Source organism: Oryzias melastigma, linkage group LG17 (genome assembly GCF_002922805.2).
Source record: "Oryzias melastigma strain HK-1 linkage group LG17, ASM292280v2, whole genome shotgun sequence".
Taxonomy (NCBI): Eukaryota; Metazoa; Chordata; class Actinopteri; order Beloniformes; family Adrianichthyidae; genus Oryzias; species Oryzias melastigma.
This window is the reverse complement of record NC_050528.1, coordinates 27569241-27596635: the sequence shown is the minus strand read 5'-3', so window position 1 is coordinate 27596635 and position 27395 is coordinate 27569241. Positions and strand designations below refer to the sequence as shown.

General features: G+C 38.8%; 1 protein-coding gene across 2 annotated transcripts; it reads right to left on the bottom strand.

Annotated features, from left to right (window-relative positions):
• Positions 1 to 306: 306 nt before the first annotated feature.
• On the bottom strand, positions 307 to 26910 carry LOC112150988 (nectin-4). 2 transcript variants are annotated; one of them, XM_024279551.2, is made up of 11 exons: positions 26556 to 26910; positions 18388 to 18588; positions 17165 to 17332; positions 10444 to 10722; positions 8997 to 9114; positions 6355 to 6506; positions 5034 to 5181; positions 4818 to 4893; positions 4549 to 4596; positions 3256 to 3429; positions 307 to 1419 (listed from the first exon to the last, which is right to left on the bottom strand). In XM_024279551.2, the coding sequence occupies exons 1-11, from the start codon at positions 26605 to 26607 to the stop codon at positions 1150 to 1152; spliced, it is 1686 nt and encodes a 561-aa protein (XP_024135319.1). In that variant the 5' UTR covers positions 26608 to 26910; the 3' UTR covers positions 307 to 1149. The 2 variants fall into 2 exon arrangements, with proteins under 2 accessions (XP_024135319.1, XP_024135326.1); XM_024279558.2 differs by having other exon boundaries at positions 5034 to 5178.
• Positions 26911 to 27395: the final 485 nt, after the last annotated feature.

The following is a 27395-nucleotide window of genomic DNA, read 5'->3' as shown; positions in this document are numbered from 1 at the left end:
AGGAATTGTTTTGCGTTTTTAATCTCAGCTGTGAGTAAAGCGTCTGTAAAAAGAAAAGATGACCATTCCATCAAGAGAAGCTAAAAAGGGAACCAGCAGGCCTGGCTCGCCTCTTCTAGCCCATCATGAATCAAGTCCTCAGCATCAACGCCGACTGAAGCTTTTCCTAGATCGACCTTTTTATATGAGAATTGCAGTTTTTCTTATAGAAACGATGCAGGTCAAACAAAACAAGAACTGTTGTCACAAATGTTTTACTGTCAACTTCGGGGGGGGGGGGCACATGTTTCAATAAAGACTGAAGAGTTTTCATGATGGCAGTTTGTGCTTTTATAAAATAAACATTACTCACTTTAGGAGTTTTAAAGAAAAGACATAGAAAAACAAACTCCTGACAGTGCTTCATAAAAAGAAGCTTTCACAGTTCATCCAGTGTCATGATGAATGAACACTTCATGAAGATATTAAACAATCGTAGAAAGAACACCCCCCTTTTTTAACGTAGTTATAAATATCAGCACATTAATGCCACCTCTCGTGTTCATCTCATTTAAGATCCAGTAATTTTCTTTCTTCAAACAACTCAAAAAGCAGACTCTTTGTTGCATTTCATCCAGCTGGTTGACAGCATCCTTCCAACACTGCAGGGTTCTGACCTTCCAGTAGTTCCAAACAAATATTAACCTTCCCATTTAGTGCATTCAAATAAAAAGAAGTGTTTTAGTCCACAGGACGATCCTTGAAGGAAGTGTTTCGGTCTGGGTGTTCTCTGTAAACGGTGCACAACACCTGAGTGTCCTGAACTGAGACGTTACCAAAGGTAAGCAGTTCATGTGTTCACCCACATCTGCAGCAGAGTTTGTAACAGGGTTCGGAGTCCTTTCGCCGCTGAGGTGACAGTCTTTAGGAGCCTCTGCGTTCGGTGAACGTTCCAAACTAAATGACTAAAGAGCAGCCCTTCATTTGTCTGCAAATTCCCCATCACCTCCCCACTGGCAGCCATGACGGCCTTAAAAAGATCCCAAAATAACACCGCCCACTTATTAAACCAAACATCTCATTAACAAATATGCAGAAACTTGCACTTGTGTAGCGTCTTTGAAAAGTTTTACTGTGTTCAGAGTGAGTATGAGTGGTGGGAGGTCAGACTCAAATGATCTGCTCTCTCGTGTGCACCACGATGGCTTTGCCATTGGGCCTCGGCCTGAGCTTGCCATTTTCTTCATAAAAGTAATGTGTCAGCATCGATGATAAATACTGGTTGCTCCTTTCCTCATCGTCTGCAGAGTTGTAGGAAACCCAGTCGGCTTCTAGAGGAGAGTCTCTCTCCTGGAGATGGTTCAGGTCGGGCTCTTTAGGTGCAACGTACTCCTCCTGCTGGGGCTTCACCGGAACCAGAGAGGAAGGAAGGCCCGAGTCCTGGAAGACATGACCCGAGTTACAATCCCCTGTAGGAGGCTGTAGAGGCGATTAATTGATGTGCTTAATGAATCTGTTTATGTTCCTACAATCCAACCAGATCGATCTGTCTGAGGCACGTTGTTCATTGAAGCAATATGCCACAAAATCCTTTCAAATTAAAATAAATCGATATATTGATATGGGAAAATACCAATTGGATGGAGACAATTAAAATACAAGTAATAATGAAAATCTTAAATAGCATTTAGTGTACAAATATAAACCTTTAAAATGCAAAAAAAAATATATAGTTTTTTTGGTTCTTAAAGCGCAATGTTTTTTCTGCGTTTACAGAATAATGAATGCTAACCAAAAGAGCTGGGCTGAAGCATGCTAATGGAAGCCCATTCAACAACTACAACATTTGCATTACCTAGTGCAAAGTGCATGTAAAGCACACATCTTAACCATCATTAGCTTTAAACTAACTAAAAATAAACTTTAAAAGGATCATGCAGCCTCTGTCCGTCATTAGTTTCTGGGATTAAAACAAGATTAAATCAAATGAGAGAGATCAGGAATATACTTTCCACCAAACTCATTTTGACAGGTGCCCCGCCGCTCAAGATGACTAATTTAATATCAATTTAATATATAAAGGGGATACAGCGCATGTGTCAAAGTCAAGGCCCAGGGGCCGAATCCGGCCCTCTGGGTTATTATATCCGGCCCTCCAGATTATTTTACATTATTATTAATGGCCTGATGTTATCTTGGACTTATTTCTAACTTGTATAATTTTGACAAAATATATTTTTATGGAGAGTGAAAGATTACCCAAAAATTACTTGAGGTTTAAGTGGATTTATTTTGGAATTAAATTCCTGCCTGTTTTTATCTATGAAACTGTTAAAAACGTATAAGTGGATTTTGGCCGTCTGTACGATCGAGTTTGACACCCCTGGTATAGAGGGTCAAAGGTCACCTGTCTAAATGAGTTTGATGTAAAGTATATTCCTGTTCTCTCTAATGAGGTCAGCATTTGAAACAAGGAACTATTTGTCACTAAAGATAAAGTTTTGGTTTGACCGAGTCAAATAATGAAAAAAGTGCATTTTTTGGTGCTGAATGATCATAACTTTGTTCATTTTTACTAAACTCTGACTCCATATAATACAAAGTAACGACTAATTGACTATTAATTAGTCGTCGACTATTTTAAAAGTCGATTAGTTGACTAATAGAGGCAGCTCTACCCAGTAATTAGCCTTAATAGTTACTATTGCAACATCCTGGAGGGACTGTATAATGTAAAACGACCAACGTCCTTCACAGGACAACACACACATGATGCAGCAAAAACTGATCAACCATCATACCAGTCCAATGTGTGGAAACACTTTGAATTTAGTAAAAATGGGTGACCATACAGTGTGGTAGAATGTTGTAATGATGATTATTCTGATGTGGAAAAACGTTATCAAATTAAAACATGAATGGATTTGACATTCATTCTTGTTTACTTGTTTGTACACATTTATTATCTAGAAAAAGGAATCCGGAAAACTTCACCTGCACAGTTCACAACCAGGCATTTACCTCTGAGTCACACTGGTGGAAGTTTTGGATAAAGACCCATTTTAGGTCAGTGAATCGGATCGTTCAAAATTAATCAAAACCGAAACTGGTAACCACAAATTATAGTATGAATCAAATGTTCAAATGAATCTTTACACTCCAAAGAGACCGCGATTCATTTAAAACAACACAGATTTAAATCCCAACAGGAGTGAGGACTTGTGATGTCTGCATGTACATCACAACCAAAGTCACGGTCCTTCACCTGACACATACCAGAGACATGTTGCTGGACTTCACGTACGACTCCGTCCTCCTCTTGCGCTCCTCCCTCTCTGCTTTCAGGCACTCACGGCTGTCTTCCCAGACGACGGGGCGGTTTAGGTCATCCGTGGCTGGATGGGCCCATTTCCCTCCCAGAGTGGACTGGCTGCCTTTGTAAGTGTGATCCTGCAAACAAGAGGGTCAACGTTACACTGCAGTCCTTCAGCTCCACCAGAGAACGAAGCTCAGCAGGTTTTTATTTTCATACAGGCAGGAATTGATCCAACAATGAGCAAACTTATCTCAGCCCCAAAAGCCACGCCCCCTCAGAGGAGATTTTGGATCAACAAGAAAAATGACTTTTAGACATTTAGGGTGTGGGATTTTTGTTAAAAATGTCATAATCAGAATTTAAACACTACTGGGATTTTTTTTATTCAAAAAATTGTCATCTAAGAACCATATTGTTTACGCCAAATAAAATAATTTTTTTACACTGAAAAACATTTTGTTGTGGCAGTGATGTCTGAATTTGAAGAACCTATTTTTCCATGTCTCTCTGCTTGGAGGGCTGAATGTAAGGAGGGGTACGGAGAAGCTGTAGGGAATGGATCTGGATTAGGCATCACCTGTTAGTCTTTGAACACATTAGGATCAAATGATCCCTCGCTATATTGTGGGTCAACTTGATTTTTAGGTGTGCAATGTTGCATCTTTTTTTTAACAGTTCCCTGTGTTCTGCATCCTGATTGGCTGTAGATCTTGTCAATCAATACACATGCAGATCTTTGTTTTTACTCTATAATACTAGACTTGCTTTTCTATGAAGGTTTGAACTACAAGAATTTAAATGAAAGAGAAAGGTGTGAAAATGTTTGTATTTTAGAAAAGTGGATAACATGTGTAATGAGGAGCTACATATACAATCCTACTTAGTGGAATTTATCTATTCAGATTCCCCCGCGATAAACGAGCTGGAAGACTGCATAATGTGTTGCAATCTGCATCATATTGGCAGACTTGTGTATTCACAGCCCTGGATAGTCTATACCTTTTTTAACCCAATCTAGGTCAATAGTGGAGGAACATTGGAGACTAAATAAGACTTCAAACTGAGGTTTCTCGTTAATCATTAATAGACAAATTATGTCAAATGTTCTCATCTTAAAGCTTCAGGATGTTTAAGTCCTGAAATTTAGAGCCAACTTAAATCATAAAACCCTTTACATGTAAATTATTTGTGCTCATTTTTGTTCCATTTCCAGCTCCTGAATCCAGAATTGTACAAGTGTGCCTCAAACTCACCGCAGACATCAGGCTGTGCCTTGACCGAGTTCTGACCGTCAGATCATTCTGGAGACAAAGACACAACAATGGGGAGTTCCAACAGAGAAGATTACATCCGTCAGGTAGAGATATCTCTGATGTGCTTCTCCACTCCCAGAGTCACGCGTCTGAAGCTGAAGCAGCCCTTCATCAGCAGACGCTGCTGCTTCAGCTCCAGCCAAGTGCTCCGGGTGTGTCGAGCTATTCATCTCAGGTTATTGTTTAGAGATTTTTTTTGGTTTTTGTACCCCAGATCTCATGTCAAAGTCTTCCGAGTTGATTTTCCTCATGGAAGCTTGTCTTGAGAAGCTGTCTACTTGATCCCTGGGAAAGAACAGACGACATATTTGGAGGATTTCTGAAACAAAAATGTGTCTGCAAGTAAAGCAGCTTCTAAACAGACAGACAGTAGAGGCGTCATCACACCAGTGACAGCGTGTACCAGAGCTCTTCTAGAAACTCACTTCAGATGTCTGGTTCTCTTTTTGTACATCCTGCTGACCAGCACCACCACAACGATCAGGATCAGGACCACCACTCCAGCAGCCGCACCGACAATGATCAGGATCAGTTTGTCCTTCTCCACGTCCTGGAAGAGTCCTTTTTGCTCTGCTGGAAACACCGGACTTCTGATCAAACTCTCATATCAATAGTTCAAGAGAACAAAAATTAGCATATCATGAAAAAGTCTCCTCATTTCTATTATTCTGTATTAAACCTTTATTGAATATACATTGAGGGCCCACTGCTTCCAAGCATTTGTTTGGTTTTAGTTCATTAAAAAAAGAAAATAGGATTTCATTAAATTAGAATTTAGAATTTTGGACAAATCTCCATTTACTTCTCAGTTTTTGCAAAACAATAAAGACAGATTCTGATCACATCAATCAAAATAAAGTATTTTCAAAATGACATGTCCATCTTCAATGCTTCAGTAGCTTTTGGGACTATTTTGGCATTTACTCAGACTTCTTAAGCTATTTTGGAGTCTAGTTAGTATTTCAGCCACATGCTAGCTGCTTTGGCTAAGTTAGGCTTTTCTTTTTGACGTTTTTTAGGCTGTTTTGGAGTTAGGCTAATATTTACACACTACCTGTTTTGGCTAATATAGGCTTTTTTCAGTTTATATATATATATTTTTTTCTAAGTACACATGCTAGCTGTTTTGAGTGACGCAAGTTTTTTTTTTTTATATAGTTCTTTAGGCTAATTTGGTATTTAGCTAATATTTTAGCTGGCTATCAGCTTCAGCGTTTTCAACTATTAGTTTCAGTTATTTTTCAAAGATTTTGCAAGTTTTATGATCCGGAACCCAATTTATCTAAAAATAAAAAATTGAAATCGTATTTTATTATATTTTATTTTTGACAGAGGTGTGTTACCATCTTGAATACGCCCAAAAGGGTTTCTGTAACACACCATCACATGATTTTACTTTTGTATTTTTTATTTTGCTTGTATTTCTTGTCTTTTTTATGAGTGTAAATAAATAAATAAATCAGATCAAATCAATTAAACAGTGGGCTCTGAATCTATTTTCATTTTTTTCTTTTTGTGGACTAATGGAAATTAATACACCAATATTCTTTGGAAAATGGTCTACATCTGATTATTCCTTAAATTCACCACAAGAGGGCAGCATATCAACACAACAGGTTTTCTTGATTTTCCATCAGAAGCTTCAACCTACATTTTTACTTTCTTCAGAAGAACACAGTTTCAACCATTTAGGAAGTTCTTTCCCCCATTAACTGAAACAAATCAAAACAATAACAGCTTACTTACCCGTTATTGCTATCAAATACTCAAACTTTCCCACTCCGATAGTATTTTTAACGATGCACTCGTACATGCCGCTGTCATTTGCACGGAGGGCCCGCCCAAACACCAGCTTTCCCCCAATCGCTGACACTCCATCTGGAAGATGCTCTCCTTTCCTGTTTATTATGAAGGGACAAAAGGAAATAAATTCACTGAAGTGTCGGAACGGTAAAGGTTACAGAAAGTCGTGACTCACTCCTCAGAAGAATTACTCATTTAGGCAAAGGAAAAATGAAAAAGACAAAGCTGCATTCCAGTTTTAAGACCTTAGGCCCTTAAGCAGCACCATGCAATGCTTGATGAGTCTGCCATAAAGGACTAGAGTAAACACAGAGTGAAAACAACACTTTGACTAAAACCTGAACCCATGGAGCCAAACGGACGTAAAACAAAAAAAACATCGGGTTTGAAGCAAACCTGGACACTGTCCAGCTGAGGACATCACAGACAACACAATGGAGAGCCTATCAGTGATCAGCTCCACAGAGACGGGTCGCGTTGCCCTAGTTTTCCTCTGCTGCTGTGACTGTTGGCCCCCCGTCCCCCACCCACAGACTCAGGTTTCTTTTCTCAAAGCCCCACCTAGCTTCTCTGGTCAGCCTTTATGTTCAATTCTCAGGTGGAGATTTGATCCAGCAAGTGGATCGTGGTTGAAAATGAAATGTATGAGGAGATAAAGTCACAGTAAGAGGCCAGATAGATTCTAATCAGAGTTCCATCAGCAGAGCCTTCGCCGTTCTGCCGCACATGAATGGTGAGTGTGTCAGTTACAGCAGAACGGAAGAAACTAAGAATGAATTCTGGATTTAAATAAACTTTCATTTATAAAAATGATCTCTAACGAAGAGTAAAGTAGACAGATTCTTGCCTAAACGTTTTTATTAGTCACCGATGACACCTAAACACAAAATCTTAAACATACTGTAACTTTTCAACCGTTAACACGATAATTCCAGTAGATTTTGAAGGAGAAAAGCGGCTCATCGAGCCGCTTTTCTCCTTCAAAATCTACTGGAATTATCGTCAAAGAACATAAACACTGAGCTCTGGTGTTAAAGGATTAAACTTCATATAAAAATATATATGCATCTACATTAAACATTATTAATATGCTTATAGAGTGTTAGTAAGACGTTTATTAGCACAATAAGCCAAATCAGCTTCATTAACATAGTAAGTTTCAATCATATCTAAAGTGAGACTTTGTCTGCAAAGGTCACATTAATAAACTGTTTACTGCTAAACAAATGTTTAACTATCTTTGCAGCTATTATGATAAAAATACTTTTTTGTACAACTTAAACATAAATATAAAGAAAAAAATAGGAGTTTAAAAAAAATAGTTTATAACTTTTGTTGGAGGCTTGCATGACATCCTTTCAAAATAAAAGACACCTTGTACCATATTGTCTTAATGTAGGTAGTGTCAGGTGAATGAATTAAGGAAATAGTGTATTTCAAAGAATCAGGAGTCACACATGGAAAAAAAAAAAAAAAAAAAAAAGAGCATCACATTGAATCACAAGTTGATCGCTTGAAAGGGAGTGTGAGGAAGTGAACTTATATAATCCCACCCCGGCTCGAACATACCATTTTCTCTACATGAATTATCAATATCTGTAGCATATCAGTCAGCAGTGAAAGAAAAACAAAAATTAATTTTACTATTGTTTGTGCCTCTCAGTCAGAAATTCACAAATCAGAACTAAGTGACACTTAAAATCCTTTGATTCCGTTTGAATTCTGGCTTATTTTTGGTGGTAAAAAGGCTCTAAAAAAATCTGTCAAAATATTTTCGTGCAACTTTGATGAAGCTGCATTGTTAATTTAATTTAAAAACAGAAAATCTTATATTTTTCTTTAACCATTAAAGCCACAAAGCCGTTCATGGATTTATTTGTCTACAAATAGAATGGGGCTTGTGACCCACACAGCGTATGTTCTGCATCACAAATAAGATCTTTTTTAAATCTGAGCCTGAAAAACTCCTGATTAAAAAAAATTAAAAATACAATTTTATCATGAGAACACGTTAAAAACACGATTTTCATAAGAGTGGGTCATTAAAGCAAAATAAGTTGCACAGGATCCATTGACATAAAGGCAAATTTAGACTTTTTCCAACGCCGTTTCATGGATGAATTTTTTTCCTCCAAGCACCCGGCTTTCAATCACAGCTCGCGCCCGCATTGCTGTAATAACTGGTACAGTGTCTCTAATTAAAACGCAGACCCTGTGTTTTACCAGACATTATGATATTTAAAGCATGACACTATGATTAAGTGCTTAGTACGCGTCTCCTGCTCTTCCTCGTGTTGCTCACACACATCCTCACTTGAAAATTGAACTCTACCCAGATTTCCTAACTTCACGTTTAGCAACAGCTCTGCTTTCCTTTTGCACGACTTAAACAGAGAACCGCCCAGTTTAGATGGAAGTACAGGCTGACGATGGCTGCTGAGGGCTCATGTCACCTTCCAGTGCCAAACCCAGAGGGATTTTGTAAGGCATAGAGAATAATCGGGATGTACTTGGAAGTGTCAAAGCCAGACCATGTTTGCTGTCAATTTGTATTGCATGATTAGTAAGAAAGAGTCGTACTGTACCTTATCCAGGTGATGTTGTGGGGTATGGGGAGCCCCCCACCTTTGCACGTGAGCTCTGCTTTCTCCAACCCCACATGCCAATGGTCGGTGGAAGAGGAAATGGTGGCATCTGGGGGGTCTGACATGAACACACTTGTGAGCATGAATGTTCACAGAAATGTTGCATCATTTTCCATTTTTACACAATAAAAAAAATAAAATAAAGTTTTGTCTGTTTTGTGTTCAAATTTCATAGTCAAATCCAGAAAATCCTTGCGGGAAAAGTCGATACAAATCAAAAATATGGCCAAAAACTTAAGCCCACAGTTTCATTTCAATGCAATCATTACATTTATGGTAGGTTTGCTGATGCAGCGGTTCAGTCTTAATCATACAGTCACCACCAGCAGCTTCCCACCTTTCTTACATCAATAGAGTACGTTTCATTCATGAAACCGTTCTAAAACATCTGGTTTCAGTCGTTCACCACAAAGTCGTCATAAATATGACTCAGTTTGCTCCTTTTTTGTCTGAACAGTCCATTGCTGGAGGCAATAGTTGCTTCATCACATTAGGAGTCAGTTTTAAGCCCACCGTGGGGTAAAGCTCAGCTTCACAACTGTATCGCCACAGCCTCCATTCTTTAGCACAGAAAGAGAAGCTGAAATGTACTTTTAACTGGATCGTCTTGAAAATCTGGCTCCTAGCCGAGGGGAGAGGACTGATCGACATGCAGCTGCTGCGAGTTATAGCAGGTTTGGAATTAGCGCACAAACCAGAAGAGACTTTGAAGTGGTAGAGCTGAACAGTGGGGCTAACCCCAGATCATCTCAAACTCATTAATGCCGGAAACTGAAAATAATATCAATAACGTTGATAAAAATTGTGTTATTAACTAAGATAACACGGAATAAAAGTCTATATACTGCTTTGTAACAAGAGGAGAGACTGAAACTAGCCAGGTATTTCTGAATGACATTTACTGATGCAGTCTCTGTCTTTCAAAACAACATTCATCTGTCTAGCTTTCAGAAACGGTGCGTCTTTGTTGGGAGTCATTTAGTGTTTTGTCTGCAGTTTTATTTCACAGCAGCATTCCAGACTCCGCCACTGACGTTTACCTACTTGAAGGCGTGTTACGCGCTTTCCATTTGAACAAAAATACTCCGACACACTACGGATTCAAGCATGCAATACAGGAAGGAGCAAAACTGTCTTTTGTTACAACAAAAACTAGGGAGAATAAAGTGCTGCTAAACTGTGTTACTCTGTTCCATTTGATTTTTGTAGATGATTTATCAAGTTGTGTATTGCTATTGTAATCTATAATGTCGGGAATATTTTGTTATGTTTTCTAAACGGACATTTCTTGTGCCTTTTGGCACCAGACTGAACCTGACCTTTCATCCCGTCAAACCAGATGAGGAGCGTCTGCAGTCAGAACGAGAACACCATCAGCTCTACTCACACTGAACCTCCACTTTGTTGGAGATCCTCCGCGGTTTCTCCAGGCCTGGATGCCACACCAAGCAGTCCAGCTTCTTCCCATTCATGTAGCGCAGCGGGTGCAGAGAGAAGTGACTGGACACAGATCCACCCTCACTGGTGTAGTTCTGGGACTGGCCTGGTAATTCGGTGTCCCAAGACAGCCGGGGGACGGGGCGACCCACGGCTCTGCAAGAGGCGGCCACACCGTACGACTGGCCCTCTACCAGAGTCACCGCATCCAGGGAGGAGATGGGTAATGCTGGAAGGTTCAGGAAGAACGTAAAGAGTAAATAACTTTTGTTTATTTAAAAAAGGATGTTTTATTCACTTCTAAATAATATTTGCAAGACAGTAGGTCAATTGGAACATTGTTTCGTTACTTTAGCACAAACACACAATAGAAATCGATTGAAAGAGCCACTACAACGAAAATGGGGTTTTTAACATGTTCTTGTAGCATTTTTCTCATAATGGAGGACATGCATGAAGCAATTTAAGATTAAAACTATATTTCTGTGTCTTTATCAAATCAGATGAAAATCCATGGTTTGAAAAAGCTCAGGTTTGTGACGCAGCAACTGCCAAAGTCTCCCTGCTCTGAATCATCTACCCGGAGACAAATAGATTCATTGACGTCTCCATTCTCCTCGTCTGAGCTGCCATCTCAAAACTGTACAGCTGCTTAGCTCCAATATTAGGTTTTTCTTTTTTTGCCACACTAATGCTAACTTAGGCTTGTGAGGTGCTATAAGCTAGCAGGAAAGAGGATAAACAAAGGGCTGATGGGAACATAGTGGACCACTACCAGATGAGAATTTATGATGAATTCCTGTCGCGACTCGCTGTGCAGAAAATGTGTCTTAAAAAATGACAGGTTTTCTTAGATTATTGCAAAAAAACTTGATAATCATAATTAAAAGGACCACTGGGAACAATTTCCCAATACGAGGGGAACTTTAAGGCAGAAGTTTACACACAAGTGTATAGCTCCACTGAAAAGATGCCGACTGTATTTTTCCTCACATCTTCAAGACCTGTTTTTCTGACAGCATCTGGTTTAGAAGATTCCAAAGCAAAGGATTGGAATCATTAGCTGCATTTCCATGTACAAAGATCAGATTACAATAGAGCTGCGCACACAGGCCTGAAAAACTATCAGATTGGAATAAATCATGCTGACATGCGCAGAACTGTCAAAAATGCTGGAAATAGTCTAAGAAATAGTGAGTTCCTTTGTAAACAAACAAAGATGCTGCATAGATTGAGATGATACTCAGAGCGTCTTTTACAGTTTTATTATTACAAGTGACTGTTCGCTCATAATTTTCTAAATCCGTGTGGTCAGGATCTTCTCAGTCGTACGGACAAGAGGAAGTGTTAGAGCTACACATTTAACCTTGGATGAACTTAAAATCCGTGCGGGGAATGCTCGATGAGCACGTAAATATGTGGGAGTAACGTCAGCCTTTATTTTGTCTGGACGTGAATTCACGTGATTTTTTGCACGGTTTCAGAGGACAGAGGAGCAGCATTTCCATATTCAAAAACCGCCTCCGCCGGCTCCCGAAGCCGTTTGGAGGAACAGTTCTCCCGGGAAACTTTTATTCTGATCAGGCGTTTATTCTGAGTTCTTGTGTCCATGACTGTAAATGAGAACTGGACAGAGTGACAAATGGCTTACTCCAACCAAATTAAGTCAATTCAGCTGCCATTTTTTCATGATAGGGACGCCACCATGTTGAAGCCAGGCGGCGTAAGGAAGCAGTGATTGGTTTGTGTTGGTCTAAGTCTACATTTCTATGGCAACCGCTCTCACCAATCAGGAGAGAGCTTGGAGGTCCACGCCCCTGGGGACACGGAGGTTGTGTTAGAACTTCTTCACTACTCACTACGTAGAGCACTACAAGGGCATTTCCATTTTGTTGGGGTGTCTGCATCCACAATTCTAAAATCTGGTGCTCCAGAGATTTCCCAGAAGCCTCTGCGGATCGATGGTCACAAGATTAGAGACCACAATGGATTGGATCTGAAACAATTATATTAAATTTAAAAAATAAAAAGGGTAAAAATAATTTACATTTATTTTTTATAAAACATACAAGTTTTAATCATCTGAACACAATGAATTGAAAGCAACCGATTGGTCAGTTTACAACTTTAATAATTGGCACTACAGGAAAGAAATATAGTAAAAAATAGGGATTATCAAGAACATGTTAAAAAAGAGGCAATAGTGCAAGAGTGGTTATTCTGACTCAGTAATGATTGTTTATTTCTCTACAGAAGTCTATGGGGTTTTGGAGCCAGCAGGTACTTCCTGTTTTGAACGCCAAGAGGGAGGAGCCATTCTGTCCAGTTCTTATATACAGTTAATGGTTACAATCAAAAAAAAAAACTGGAAAATTCCCCCAAATAATTCAATAAGGTTGTTTTTTTTTTCGATATTCCCCTGTAAGTTTAAAAAATGTAAGGATTTTAACATTTTTAAAATGTAAGCATCACACTGTCCTGTCGAGGTTCATGGAGGTTATCCTGTAGTCTTGAGATTTTCTGGTGAGAGTTTTCCTTCAATTCAAAATGTAAACCGGCTTACATTAAGTCTTTAAGTCATTTGGATGTTTTTGTTATGAGGAGTTACTATGACAATGATCTGGGCTTTTTCTCATGCGGGAGCAGATTAAGCTCATTAAAGCCACACTAATGCCCAAAATAAGACCTGAGATCCAGAGATAAAACAATAGGGTTTAAGGATGTAGGGCAAGAGAAAACAAAGATTGACGACATGGGAAAATATCGAGGATTCAGCGATACGTCTCACACGACCTCCATACATCTCACACGATGAGGTAAAAGGTGGAGGAGGAAGAATCTCAGTTTATGAAATGACCTAATCCTGGAAATGTTGCCATGAAGAATCATCCTCGTGTCTATTATTGATTGTATGCTGTGAAAGGTGAGAGGTCACCTGTTCAACACTACTGTAGTTGTGATCAGGTCAGTCGTTGCCAAGTTACACAAACAGCCAATACATTCCTGATGATCAGCGCTGATCTACCACACCTCTTTCTGCTTCGCTTCCAGCGCTCTGTCAATACAGTTTTATGTTATATAATAATAGCCACTGTTTGTGGAGAAAAATAAATATCAAGATTGTACTGAATTAGTAGTACTTTGATTTTACAATGTCACATTCATTCATCAAGAAGCTGTTTTTATTCATTAAGCCAAATTGTAATACATGAAGAAGCTCAACAATTGTAAGATTTTCAGGGGCTAAAGTGACAGAAATAAACACAAAAGCAGCATTTTAGTTTTATACAACTAAAATTTGACACAAACTATTAATTTTAGCTCCTTATGATGCACTCGTCTTTTTAAATCTTGTGTTAAAGGGATTTTATTCATGTATGATTTTAGAGTTGGGATTTTAACTGTCAATGTTGTGATTTGTCTTTTAAAGTAAATTGTTGTGCTACATAATTAAACCTGCCATAAAACGGATTAATTTCATGTTGAACCGTTCACAAAAGTCTAAGACGCCGTGGTCATCAAGGTCAAAGCAATTCTACTGTGATGTCATGTGCAAAAGCATAAGCTTATATTTTGAATCACCCTTCTTAACCCGTATGCCGTCATGGCTCTAAAACTGAAAGAGCTTAAGACAAATTTCTCATGAATTTGATCCTAATGTTCCTTTAAAACTGACACTGGTACAAATCAACAGCAAGTCTTCTGGTTTCTTTTTAAAGGAAGAAGCCGTTATCTTCTAATCAACAAGTAAAAATGTTAACTTTCACATAACTTTTGTTTCTCGATTAGATATCGGGTATTTAAATAATCATCACTTAAGATCATTCAATAGTTTTCTCCTTTGCAGTACTTCCTTTAAACGTTCTCATACCAACCATTTAGTCAGTCTGATCCAATGGTTAACACTAATTTCATTTGTTCGGCTGATTTGGACCAAAAACTAGAACTTTCTGAAGGTCCACAAGATGTTTCTATAAACATGAATATGTCAGGTTTAGAGCTAATCTACATAAATCAAATGAACACCTAACTTCAAAAAGTTAGACAGTTAGACTCAAGTGGGATCTGAATCTAAACCGTTCTTTTCAGGAATCCTTTCATTGATTTGGTGACTTTCTAAAGACACATTAAAGATCAGGAAAAATCGGCTTTGTGAGAAAGTTTTCCAAAACAAGCTGACTCAAACGTCACCTGGAATATTTACATTTCAGCATTTGTTCTCGTTCTCCTCACTGTCGTCACAAACTGGTTCAACACGACTTTGACTTGACCCACAATGACTAACCAAAAAAAAAAAGTCTCTTTCCGCTGGTGTTTGGATTATTAAACAAGCTGTCATCATTAGTAATAACTACACTATAAACTCTGAACGAACTCGTTTAGGGCATCAGCATTCACAATCCTGCTGCCTTCAGAAAAAAATACTTTTTACGACAAAATAGCGTAATCGATGCTCGTTAACCCTGGGTTTAAAGAAAAAAGTGTTGAAATCAATATTTTATAGCTGAATGTTTGAGAAAACCTCCTGCTCTGAATGATCCTGCTGTCAGTTACTCAGGTGTTTTTTTCTGCCTCACCTACATGAAGGCGTGCTCGGACAAGTACATGAGAGAAAGCGCGCTGACTGACAACAAAATGAAACAAACAAGTGATAGAGTCTGATATCAACTTCTCATCCAATCTGGATTCACACTCAGCTTTGTAGAGGACACTACAGTGTACAGCTCCTTTAATAAAACCTACATTTCCTTGATTGCTTTAATGAATTTGACATTACCACACCATAAACAGAAAGCTGAAACTGACTTGATTCTAAAAAAACTTCATAGTGAAAGCAGTTCAAGTGTACGGAAGAATGTTCAAGTTTTCACACAAGAACCGTCCTGACGAAAGTTTAAATCAGAAAAAAATGCTAAGAAATGTGAACACGGAGATTTGGTTCAACCTGTTTGGACACTCGAGCGGATCAAACTGAATGAAAGTATTTTGCATTTACAGCAGCTGCCTGCAGCTGGAAGAAAAGCCTCTGAGATCATGTTAATAAAGCACCTTTACCTCCTAATTAAACTATGATAACCAGTGAGATGGTTCCCGAGCTTTTTCATCAGTGATCCCGTTTCAGGGTTTTTATTTCTGAATGAAGTCGTGGCGCTCTCGTTTCCTCCTGCTCTTTGGTCAAACAGTCAGTTGTCTGCATTCAGTCTGTACCTGAACAGCAGTTCAGGTGGAGAGGATGTCCTCTTAACTGAGACACCCTGTTCTCATGAAACACATAGATAATCACTGTGGGGTTGAAGGTCAGGCTCAAGGGTGGGAAAAAAAAACAAACTACTGAGGATCTGTCGCTCCTGTGATTGATCCTGATGGTCCTTGGACTTGAACCACCAGCCATACATCGCTATTTCACTGTCAAGTTCCCATCACGGTTTTGTGCTGATGCACCTGAAAACTTTCAGACAGGTTTTTCTCTTCACATCAGTGAGACTCATTTAAGGATTAAGTTTGACTAGAATTAAAAAGAGGATCAACTGAATGACCTGAAGTTGATTACATCATTCTAATAACAGTTAATGCCAGTTTTGATTTTATGTTTTCCATTTATTTAAGGTAGAGTTATAATTTGTTTGATCTGGTGCTCTTTAAAGTATTTTCATTTGCGTTGCCTTTAAAAAAAATAAAAAGTAAAAAATCCAATCAAAGCCACAAGCAGCATCATGTCGCCAGCGGTCGCCGCCCACAGATGCTACATGTATGCATGTTCCCTCGTAAAGTTTAGCCTAAATTACAAGAGGGGTTTATACAAATATACACCTTGTGTGTCAGGAGATTCATAACTCCTTTTGTAATTTGATTCAATTTACAACAGCCGTTTGCTCAGATAGTACAAGCTAAAAAATATATCTAGTACCATATTGTGTGCAAATTTTGGTGAGTTTGAGGATGTAGCAGGTCAAATTTTCTCTCAAGGAGCAGTAAGAAAGAATGAAATGTAAAAACAACCCAGTCTTTCAGTCCAGAACTGCTGCAGGACAGAATACCTGACAGTAGCAGGTAAAGACTTAACCTCAAAAACATTACAAACGAAAGAAAACAAGGCAAAAACATTTTTGTGGAGGGTTTAAGTTGAACAGAAAGCCCCTCAGGCTGTTCTTAACCTGGTGCCTCTTTCAGAGAAAGTCTTAAGACCACGGCTGTACGTCAGGTCTGTTCTGGAGAACGGTTGAGAAACAAACAACACAGCAGGGAAGTGGACCAATGAGTCACTTTAACTCTATGTTTGAAAGGATTCCTTCATTGCAGATTCTGCTCTAAATGAGACCTGCATGCAGCATTACAGTACAAGTGATTTAAAAGATGGTTTTAATGAAGTGTGAGAATGGTTGATGTTTGTTTTGTGTTGTTTAAACCCTCTGACCTCACCAACGTATCACTAGACGTATATCAAACTAATCAGATTGAAGGTGATGCCAAACAGCAACACTGTCAAAGTGTTTGTGCCAAGATAATTTAGACCAATGTACTTATGGTCATTTAAAATGTTTTTGTTGTGTTTTTTAGTCTGATTATTTCAAAAAAAAAATACTTTAAACCACATTAGAAAACTGCTGATCTTCCTGCATTGGCAGCTCTTCCTGTGAGGATTGCAGAGCCGTAAACCAGAAGCTACTTACTCCAGACTGTGAGCGCGATGCGCCGCTCAAAGTTTCCATTGGGAAAGGTGGAGATGTGGCAGATGTAGCTGCCCTCATCCGAGTCCTCGGTGATGGGGATCAACAGAGTCGAGTCGGCGGTGGGGTTGGTGCTCTCAAACTTCACCCGGCCGGAGTAACGCCCAAATTCTGACAAAACAAAAACAGCTTTAGGCTCATTACCTGCAGTTTCTAAAGCCCAAACAGGCATTATCAAGACAGATTATTCCCCTTTGGTGAAAAGCTTAAAGTGAGAAAAGAAAATAAATGACTTTGTGAAAATAAACCGGAGTACAGAGACGTCACACACACACCCTCCAGACAAATAATACAGGAGCAAAACAACCTCCTTTCCTGCTGAGATCTCACTCACATACCCTGATGTTTAAACCATTAAATAACAGTGGAACCCAGCTTTCAAACCATCAAACCAATAATTTAATCATCTCCTTTCATGTACCCACTGTTATTTAGTGATGTTATTAATTTACAATGAGTTTAATTGAAGATTTCCTGAACTTTTGACTAACAAAATTCTGTAAAATCTGTTTGGTGTGTAGTGTCTTAAATGAATCCAAGTATAAATTGAGTCTTTTGTTGTAAATCTAAATTAATGCAAGGAAAGCAAAGACCATCTTAATAGAAATACAACTGTTTGGGTTTTGCAACGTTTCCTTCAACCCTTTGATGAAACTTGAATTGTTGTTAGAAGGCAGAGAACTCTCTGCTCCTTTTTCCTGAACTGTGTTTGAATGTCTAAAGAGAAACATAATTACAGCCTGGGGTAATGTTAAAAACAAAACAAGAAGCAAAAGAAAAAAGTCCAAATTATTAACAGTTAAAACGTGACAAAAGTTCATACTTAATGAAGCCATAAAAACTTTTTGCTGCCAGATCGAGCTAAAGGAGCAACATCAGCAAATGAATTAACTGTAGGTTTTTAATAAAACTTTATTTTCCAGATTTTACCAACAAAAAGAAGCATTTTAAACAAATCTAGAGGTTTAACACTGATGTTTCCTTCAGTGATTTGAAGACAAAGTTAAATTGTGTCCACATCTGTGATGCAATGTTCACCAATTCAATCAAAACTTAGTATTTTTACACAAGAACATAAGAAAATGCTGCAAACATGCATGTCCAAGCACAAGAAAGGTTCTCGACTTGATTTGCCTCAAATATTCTGCAAAAGTGTTTACATTTACCTGTGTGGCCATCAGTGAAGTGGGCTGTAATGACCTGCTCCTTGCTGCCACCTGGGAGCTCCTTCTGCCAGGTAACCTGCACCACTTTCTCCCCCTCTGCCTCTTTATAACGGCATGGAAGTCGGGTCTGAGATTCTGTCAAGGAGCGCAAGAAGGTGACGGATTCAAGAGGCTCCACAAAGTCCCCCTGAACGCATGACGCTGCGGAGAAAAGGGAATCAGGGTCAGCAATTTACACAGAAACACATTCAATTTTCAATTTGATTGCATATAAAACTTCTCTAAATTATTCTGATCTGCTTAACTTGAAAACAACAAGTTTATTGGCTGACAAACACAAGTGTTGTCAGTTTGCTTCACCTGCTTTCCTTCTTTTACAACAACAGAGAAAGCATTCAAAGAGGCCAAGAAGAGGCTAAAAAGAGGGATGGTCAGATAAAATTATTCATCACATCAGAAAATAAACAGAAACCTGATGAGGGAAGTCTTTCTGAAAAGCACACGTGCCGTTTACCTGTGTTTGCTATGCAGCCTTTTACCGCCACAAAGAAAAGAGCTTTTGTATTAATCCACATTTCCCTATCGATAAGTGAACACACTCATCGCCTTTGTTACACTCGTCAGATCTGTTTTACACACAAAGATGCTTTTATTTTTTTCTGACTGATATTTCTATAGGCTAGAACTACGCCTACTAGAACTACGCCTACATGTTTTCCAGATAGAGCAGATTCTATTTTTAGGATCAAACTGAGCCTAAAGATTGTTGTGACAACAGCTTGTGATTAATAATTAGGGAAATGAAAGTAAAAATCATTAATATGTTTTAACAGGGCACACATTTTATTCTAACTTAAACTAATTGTGGACATCAGAACCAAAGCGATTATTTTAATAGTCGACTAATCTCTGATTATTTTTTCTGATTAGTCGACTAATCGGGTCATGAGCAAACTGGATGTAAATCACACATCTTAACCATCTTTAGCTTCAAACTAACTAAAACCTAGATATATAGCATTACCTGTGACAACGCTAGAGTGAATGTTGCAAGCTGAATTGTGCCACTGAAGATAATACTTCTGATAGCTGAAATCACTGAAGCCAATTGCTGAAAATGCTGAAGCTGATAGCCAGATAAGATATTATTAAAATGCCAAATTAGCCTAAAAAAAGCCTAAATTAGCCAAAATAGCTAGCATGCAGCTGAAATATTTGCTAAACTCCAAAACAGCCTAAAAAAACCTTAAATGCCAAAATAGTCCAAAAAACTAGCAGAATGCCGTTATAACTTTTTACACTCCAACTCCATATAACAAAGAAACACAACTAATCGACTATTAAAATAGTCAACGACTATTTAAATAGTCTACTAACAGTACTAATAATAGTATAGTAATAATAGTATAGTATATCTACTAATAGTCGACTAATTGTGGAAGCCCTAAACCAAAGTGAGGCATCTTTGATGGACTACAGCTTCAACAGTTAATTCAGAGCTTCAAGGTTGGTAATGTGTGACCAAAATTTACAAAACCAAAGTTTGTGTTTTAAATTGATCAAACCAGCATTCCATGCAAAAGTTTTACTAAATGTTTTTAAAATGATCACATATTTTCCAACATGAGTCACAGTGACAGTCAGCAAGAAGATTTTGAAAAATAAAGAATTCTGATCCTCGTGAGTCCGTGTGAGAGAAAGATGGTTTGAAAAGCTATGAAGATTAATTGTGACAAAGAGGAACAAGAAAATCTGACATGACTGACATGTTAGCACCGTAACACTGACGCGACCTTTACACTGGCCTTAGCAACATGCGGTCAAGCGACCACTTTCAATGGAGTCTATTGTAAACATGTAGAATGTGCATTTCAGGCTGCCATGTTCAAAACTTTCATGTTCACGCATCTAGTAAGCAAGTTTTTGAAGTCAGTTTCCTCACTTTTGAACACCATTGATCACGTGCTGAAGGCTAAACCAGCTGAACTTTGACCAATCAGGGCCTCAGATTTGGTAGTGACGTATGCATGACGTTCCTTTAAATTCACAGGAGTGCCAACTGTTTGAAAATTGGTCATGAAGGAGAAACGAATAATTGTGTTTTGTGCCCAGTCAGAACTCAATGACACCGAGTCTTTCATACCTCGGAATAGAGATGTGAAGGAAACTCATGAGATTTGCACCAAGCCTCTTCCGACTGCAGGTACACGCACTAGTATCAGGCAGCAACGGCACAGTGTGAACACCATACGTTAAATACGCACTCAAGAACCTTCGTTCTCGAACACACAACATGAATGTGACTTGCATCTCTGCAACACTATCAACACAGATGACCTCTAGGTAGCTGCTAAAAACATTTTTAACCATCAGCAGAGCCGGTTAGTTTGATATTTCAGACAAATTGTGCATTTTGTGGTACAAGCAGCAAATTTGTCATGGATGCATCTCAGGATCCCCTCTTTCAGAAAGTTAGCCACAAGAAAAAAACAAAAATGGTGTAAAATGGTGGCCATACACTAAGTTGTTACAAAAATATAGAATGTCCATTTCCACCTGTCTCAAGAGCAGGGGTTGTTCATGCACAAAGTGCAGTCAGAATACCATTACATGCATTATATACACATTTTCAAATCTTGGATTTTCTTGTGGCTAACGTGCTTTTCTGAAAGAGGGGTACATCTATGCCAAATGTGGTGCTTGTACCACAAAATGCACAATTATGTCATCATGGTCCTACATTAATGCAAACAGGTTTTTTTAGAAGCTCCAGGGCTGAAATAGCAAAGTTCTTTAGGCTAAACCATTGACTGAATATGAGAACTGGACTGATTGACTGCCAGAATAAAATCACAACCTTGCATCAGGTTATACTTTGAGTTTCCTATATAATAACCTATTTATTTTTTTTAAAGTTTGAAATGTCATTTATTTGTTGGACTTTGTACAAAAACATTACCATGACCTGGCATGCAGGAGCCCTGGGTTCGATTCCCAGGGTTGTCCACTGATCCCCACCCAGATTGGGTCCTTAGGCAAGACCCTTGACGCTGCTGCCTAACTGGGTCCCTGTGCCCCTCAAGTACAGGGTTGTGTCAGGAAGGGCATCCGGCGTAAAAACTCTGCCAAATCACTGATGGGAAACAAGGGGGGGCTGTTACGCTGTGGTGACCCCGAAAGGGATAAGATGAAAGTGAACTACTTTAAGCATTTTATGGTCATTTTACTGGTTCTGCTAAACCATGTCTCATTGTTTTTATACCATTCCAATATGCCGTCGCTCTATACATATATTGGACGATAGTACAAAGCCTGCATGTCATCTCTAGTGACATTAACCTCTATGGCTCAGATACCCAAGTTAGAGCGAGGGCTGAGCGGAGATCCAGAGTTAAGCTAGCGAGTAGAAATGGTCTATTATGAGTAAGTGACCTTTCAGATGAGGAAGCTCCAGACATTTTGGGCTCTTAATGTAAACATTTTGACTTGAATACAACTGGAAAATTGCCTAAACTGGCACACAATATTTACTAAAACATATAAGACATATGATCTCATTAGGTTTAAAAATCCACCTTGAGAAAAAAAAAAAAAAAAACTCACTGACTTGTAGGAACAGGACATGTTTGTCTCAAATTCACTGATTAAATTCCATGGTGCATTCACACACTTTCCTAATTTTAGACCGTTTTAGTTTGCAATTCAAATTCCAGGTAAACCAACACACACAAACACTGTACTGTGAACACAACGCCTGAACATTGTTACATGAGGAAGTTCAACATCTCTTTAAAGTCACACTACAGCTGTATTTTATCTATTTTAAAGTCATGATTATGCAGTTTTTAGCAAAAATCAAAAAGCTTGTCTTGTTTTAAGACACATTTTCTGCTACAGGAGTTCATCAGAAATTAATCTGAATTGTGGAGTGGAAGTAATCCTCCGTTGATATCCCAGCATCCCTTTGTTTACACTCTCTCCTGCTAGCTTACAGCCCCTCGATTCAAACTAACATTAGCGGTGCAAAAAACTCAATACTGGAGCTATCCAGCCGTACAGAAAATGAAGATTTATTTGTCTGCAGGTGAATCGTCAGAATGGAGCAAAGCACTGTGGTCCACCAATCACAGTTGCTGAGTCACAACCTTTTTCAAAATGGTTTTATTACTGATCCAAGACATGCTCAAAGTCAGATTTAATCCTCACTTATTTTATACATGTCCATTAAGAAAAAAATGCCAAAAAATTGGTCTTTAAAGTTTAGGACCCTCATTCTGTTTCTGTCCTGTTAAATTGTCAGGATTTTTCTCAGGATTTGTGTAACATTACAATGACTGGATCTGTGCCGTAAAATGTTCCCATCAGAGCTGCTGACAAACCCATCAAGGTGCTGATTAATGACAGACTTTGTGAAGGTGGTGACACGCAGCCGTGAGAGAGGAGCATCTACAACACAAACAGGAAACGTCTGACCTTTGATTTCTGGGATAAATCTGTTTTTTTCTGATTTGAGTGGTTACTGATTCACAAGTTGAATTAATGATTACAGAGATCCCAATATGGGTCATGGGCCCACGCAAACCCGTCACATTCAGGGAGCAAGGCCGACGAGGAAAAGTATGTCTGGGAAAAAGCACTACAGCGTGGGCGGCCTAGTTTAGGTGGTGTGCAAAAACAGATTTTAGAAGAAGTCTGTCAGGAGGACTCCAGCCGAGGGTGTGTGAGAAGAAACCAACAGTTCTAAACAGACTTAAGGCAAACATTCAGTCACAATGCAGCCAGACGAGCTTTTCCTGCTCCCAGAGGACGGGAGTCGTTTTATCACGCCTGTGTTTGACAGTGAAAATAAAGGCCTGATAAGTGCATTTGCCCTTTTCAGTGAAGCGGCGCAGAGTTTCAGCTGTTCCAGCGACTCATCGCCATAAAACGTGCAAGCAGACCAGATGGAGAGGCATTTGAGGCACAAGAGCCGCGCTGACCAACGTCTTGTAACTTATCTCCACAGGAAGAATGTGCCAGAACCACATTCTCCTGAGCTGCTCACGTTTTCCACACCTGCAGAGATCGCCGAGCCACTGAAGCAAAGTATTTGGACACTCAGACGTGCGATGAAAGTGTCTGATTTGAATGTGCCGTTGTGCAATTTCAGGCTTCCGGGTGGGACTCTGGCACACAGAGGGGTTTCAGCTGATCCTAAACGGGTGAAGTTAGAGCTCTGTGCAGGCCTGGAGGGTAAACCCCTTCCTTACACACGATGCAGGCTGGGAAACAATGAAACTCAAATAAATGGGGCTAAAAGATTAGAAAAAGCTGAACAAATGTTCGCACGTTTACACGACTTAAGCCGTATCTCATTTCAGTCTGGTGGTTAGAGCCCCTGTTGAAAATGGTGTTTTGAACATGTTTGTGAGGCATTTTTCTGATGGAAGACATAAAATTAAATTTTTTTTGTATTTTTTAAATTTAAATCAGCAAAGTTCTGTTTGAAAATAAAGTGAATTGCGATGTAGAAAACACAAACCAAGTCGGGTTGCAACCTCCCTGTTCTGCTCCATTCTGATGCAGACAAATAGATCCATGAACGTCTTTGTTTTCCTGGAATCTGGATCTAAACTAGCTAAGATGTTGCTCACCCTTTTGCTGCACTGCTAGTGTTAGGTTGGGGGTGTGAGGGGCTGTAAGTTGGGGTGTGTATTGCAAGAGTCTGGCGATACAATACGTACCATGAGACACGTCACAATACATATCACAATAAATCCTGAGACAGTACCAGACAACACTTCACTATTTTTTTTTATATTAATACTTTTTTTTTTTTCAAAAGTAAAACTAAACTACATGTTAGTGGCACTGCAGCTGTATCTCATAAACCAGCTCCTTTTACCAAAGCAAATTCATGGCGTTTTTTTTTTGGGAAATTAGGAAATATTAAAGTGGAAAACAAAAGTTTGTTTTAATGAAGTATTGGGTTGGCAGTATTTTAAATTGATACAAGTAACGTATTCCGATATTTCACTGAATTGATATTTTCTTACACCCCAGCTGTGAGCTAGGGAGAGCACATAAACAGATGGGTAACAGGAAGAGGGGGTGGACTTTCTCTGCAACAGTCTGAGAAGCCAATTTCTTATGAACTCCTGCTGCTCTTCAGAAACTATGTCCTAAAAGAAAACCACACACAGCATAATCATAATTAAAAGACTACTGGGAACGCCTTTACAATAGATAAAAAGATGAATGGACTTAAAACTGTTTAAAATAAAAGACTTACATGAGCACATTATAACAAAGTGATCAAAGTGATTTTGTGGCAACAATACAGAATCCAGATGAGTAAAAACTTCAACTCATAACAGGTCATCGTATTTTTAGTATCAAGTTTTTACCATAGGTTGTTTTAAGGCACGTGTGTCAAAGTCAAGGCCCGGGGGCCGGATCCGGCCCTCCAGATCATTTTATTTTATTGTTATTAATGTCCAGATGTTATCTTGGGCTCATTTCTAACTTGTATAATTTTGATGAAAAGCAAAATATTGGAAGTTATTTAAGGTTTAGGTTAATCAATTCTGGAATAATATTATTTTATATTTTATTCATAACTGTGTTAAAGTTACAGGTCTAAAGGTTTAAAAATTTGCATTAAGCTACCTTCCTGGACTATTTTGGCATTTTCTAAGATTTTTTAGGCTGTTTTGGAGTTTTGCTAATATTTCAGCTACATGCTAGCTGTTTTAGCTAACCTAAGTTTGTTTTTTGGGGGCTAATTTGGCATTTAGGTAATAGTCTTGCTTGCTATCAGCTTCACCATTTTAAACTATCAGCGTTTTCAGCTATCAGGATTTTCAACCATCAGCTTCAGTGTCTCCAGCGTTTTCAGCTATTAGCTCCAGCATTTTAAACTATTAGGTTCAGCATTTTCAGCTAGCGTTTTCAGTTATTAGCTTGAGCATTTTCAACTATGAATTTCAGCATCTTCATAGCAGCACAATCATCTTCAGCAGCCAAAATCAGCTTACAGCATTCACACTAGCATTTTCACAGGTAATCCTATATATATATGAAATATGCTGTAACTGACCATCCTTGAAACAATTAATAAACTTAAACTATCTAGTGCAAAATTATGATAAGAAGTTAAGGTTTTAATGTTTTTAAAATATAGTTTTAGTGTTCACTAAAAGTTTATCCTGTTCGGCCTGCGACCAAAGGTGCGTTTTTGGATTTTTGGCCTCTTGTGTGATTGAGTTTGACACCCCTGTTTTAAGATACGAGTGTTGCAGTGACCAGGAAGCAGGTTTAATTTCATCGTACCGGTGACGATGACAAAAAAAATCTATCTCTGCCTCAAACCTTCACACAGATACTGGCAACGCAGGAGGAAGCAGCTGAACCTTCAGCTTGAACCATAATTAAGACAGGTTAGTGCTCATTTGTTCTCCCTATAGTTAAGGCACATTAAAGTCTGGACCAAACAGGAACACAACACAATAGATCCCTTCCGCTCTCTTTGGGGTCCAGATGACTCCAACCACATATTGATGTGTGATTCCTTCCATGACAAATGTGGACAAAGGTGGACAGGATTTTATGTCTGCCATGGACATTAGTGAAACTCAAAAATCAAGGATAAAAACAAAAAATAGTTCAGCGTCTTGTGGGGTCCAGATGACTCCACTTTTAATGTGAACAAGCCAAGGAGAGCGGGAGGGTTATGGAAATGACAGTAATGCACTCGAGAAATCCTCAGTGTGGAGGCCGAGCTTAAGGTCATCAATACTTTTATGCTTCAGGGTGAAAATATCATTTCAGACTAACTGACAGTGAAGAAGCACCTGGAAAAATGAGCCTAAAAAGAAGGAAAACATCTCTAAAAACGAGTTAAAGCCTTCAAATAATACATCCCCATCTGTGAGAGGACACCATACAAGTAAACAGAGTTTGGAAGCTCAAGGATATCAGAGAAACCTGGAAAACATGGACTCACATCCAAAGTTAAGGAGTAGAACATTGATAGCCTCACTTTTTATCATTGGAATCTCTCTGGGTTTTAACAGTAAGAGTTTTCTTTATGAGAAAAACATTTGTCTAAGTTTAGGAATACTCTTTTTACACCACATTTTCAGATGTTTTAGGTTGAACCAGGTGTTCTTCAGAAACAGCAAACTTACCTGTCAGAAAAAGCAGCGCCAGAATCCCCGCTGGTGTCCGGATCGACTCCATCTACAGTCCCAAAATGACGCTTCAAATGCGGATTCAAACGTTCATGACCGACGTGGAGCCCGCACGTGCACGCGCCCCGGTCACCTGTTCAACAGGTGCTTGAACTCAGTCTCGCTGCTGCAGAAACACTCATCCCTCACTGCAGGAGCTGGAGAGGCTCAGGCCGCGTTAGCTTCATGATTCCGGATCGAACGATGAGAAAAACGAAATAACAAGAACGATAAGAGCTCTAATGACTGAGCGTCTCTGTTCAAACGCAGACACCGACAGCCTGCTGCACTCAACTCACCGTTTGAGCAGACACCTGGGGGCTGGCCACGCCCACTAATCAAGAGGACACGCCCAATGGGGGCGGCTCCAGATGACTAAATTCACCCTGCTTCCTTAATCTACAATCATTTAACAAATGTGTTTTGGATGGAAGTTCAAAATCATATTGGAAATATAACTAAATAAACTGTTTAATTTTTAGATAAAGAAATTATTCATAGATTCCAACATTTTAGAATGAAATCAATCATTACTACAGCATCATCAAACAACTTCAGAACAAAAAGGCAATTCAAACTCATTTTTGAACATTTTAAAGTGGATTGAACCCCAAAGGTCGATGGATTGATGTTTCTTTTTTTCATGGATTATATATGTTTATGTTTGTTTGTGTGTTTTCTTCAATTTGTGATTCCCCTAAAACATTCACTTTGTTGTTGTATTTTGTTTGTTAATAAAGTAAAAAAAAGTATTAATTTTGACTTTTTTTAATTAACCTTTTTTATGGATACACACAT

What these genes read in the sequence shown, in the direction of transcription:
- LOC112150988 (XM_024279551.2), bottom strand. Translation starts at nt 26,607, where the DNA reads ATGGAGTCGATCCGGACACCAGCGGGGATTCTGGCGCTGCTTTTTCTG. An exon ending in GGCGCTGCTTTTTCTGACAG is followed by an intron (nt 18,589 to 26,555) that starts GTAAGTTTGCTG and finishes TTTTCTCCGCAG; the next exon opens with CGTCATGCGTTCAGGGGGAC. An exon ending in ACTTTGACATGAGATCTGGG is followed by an intron (nt 4,597 to 4,817) that starts GTACAAAAACCA and finishes CTTTGTCTCCAG; the next exon opens with AATGATCTGACGGTCAGAAC.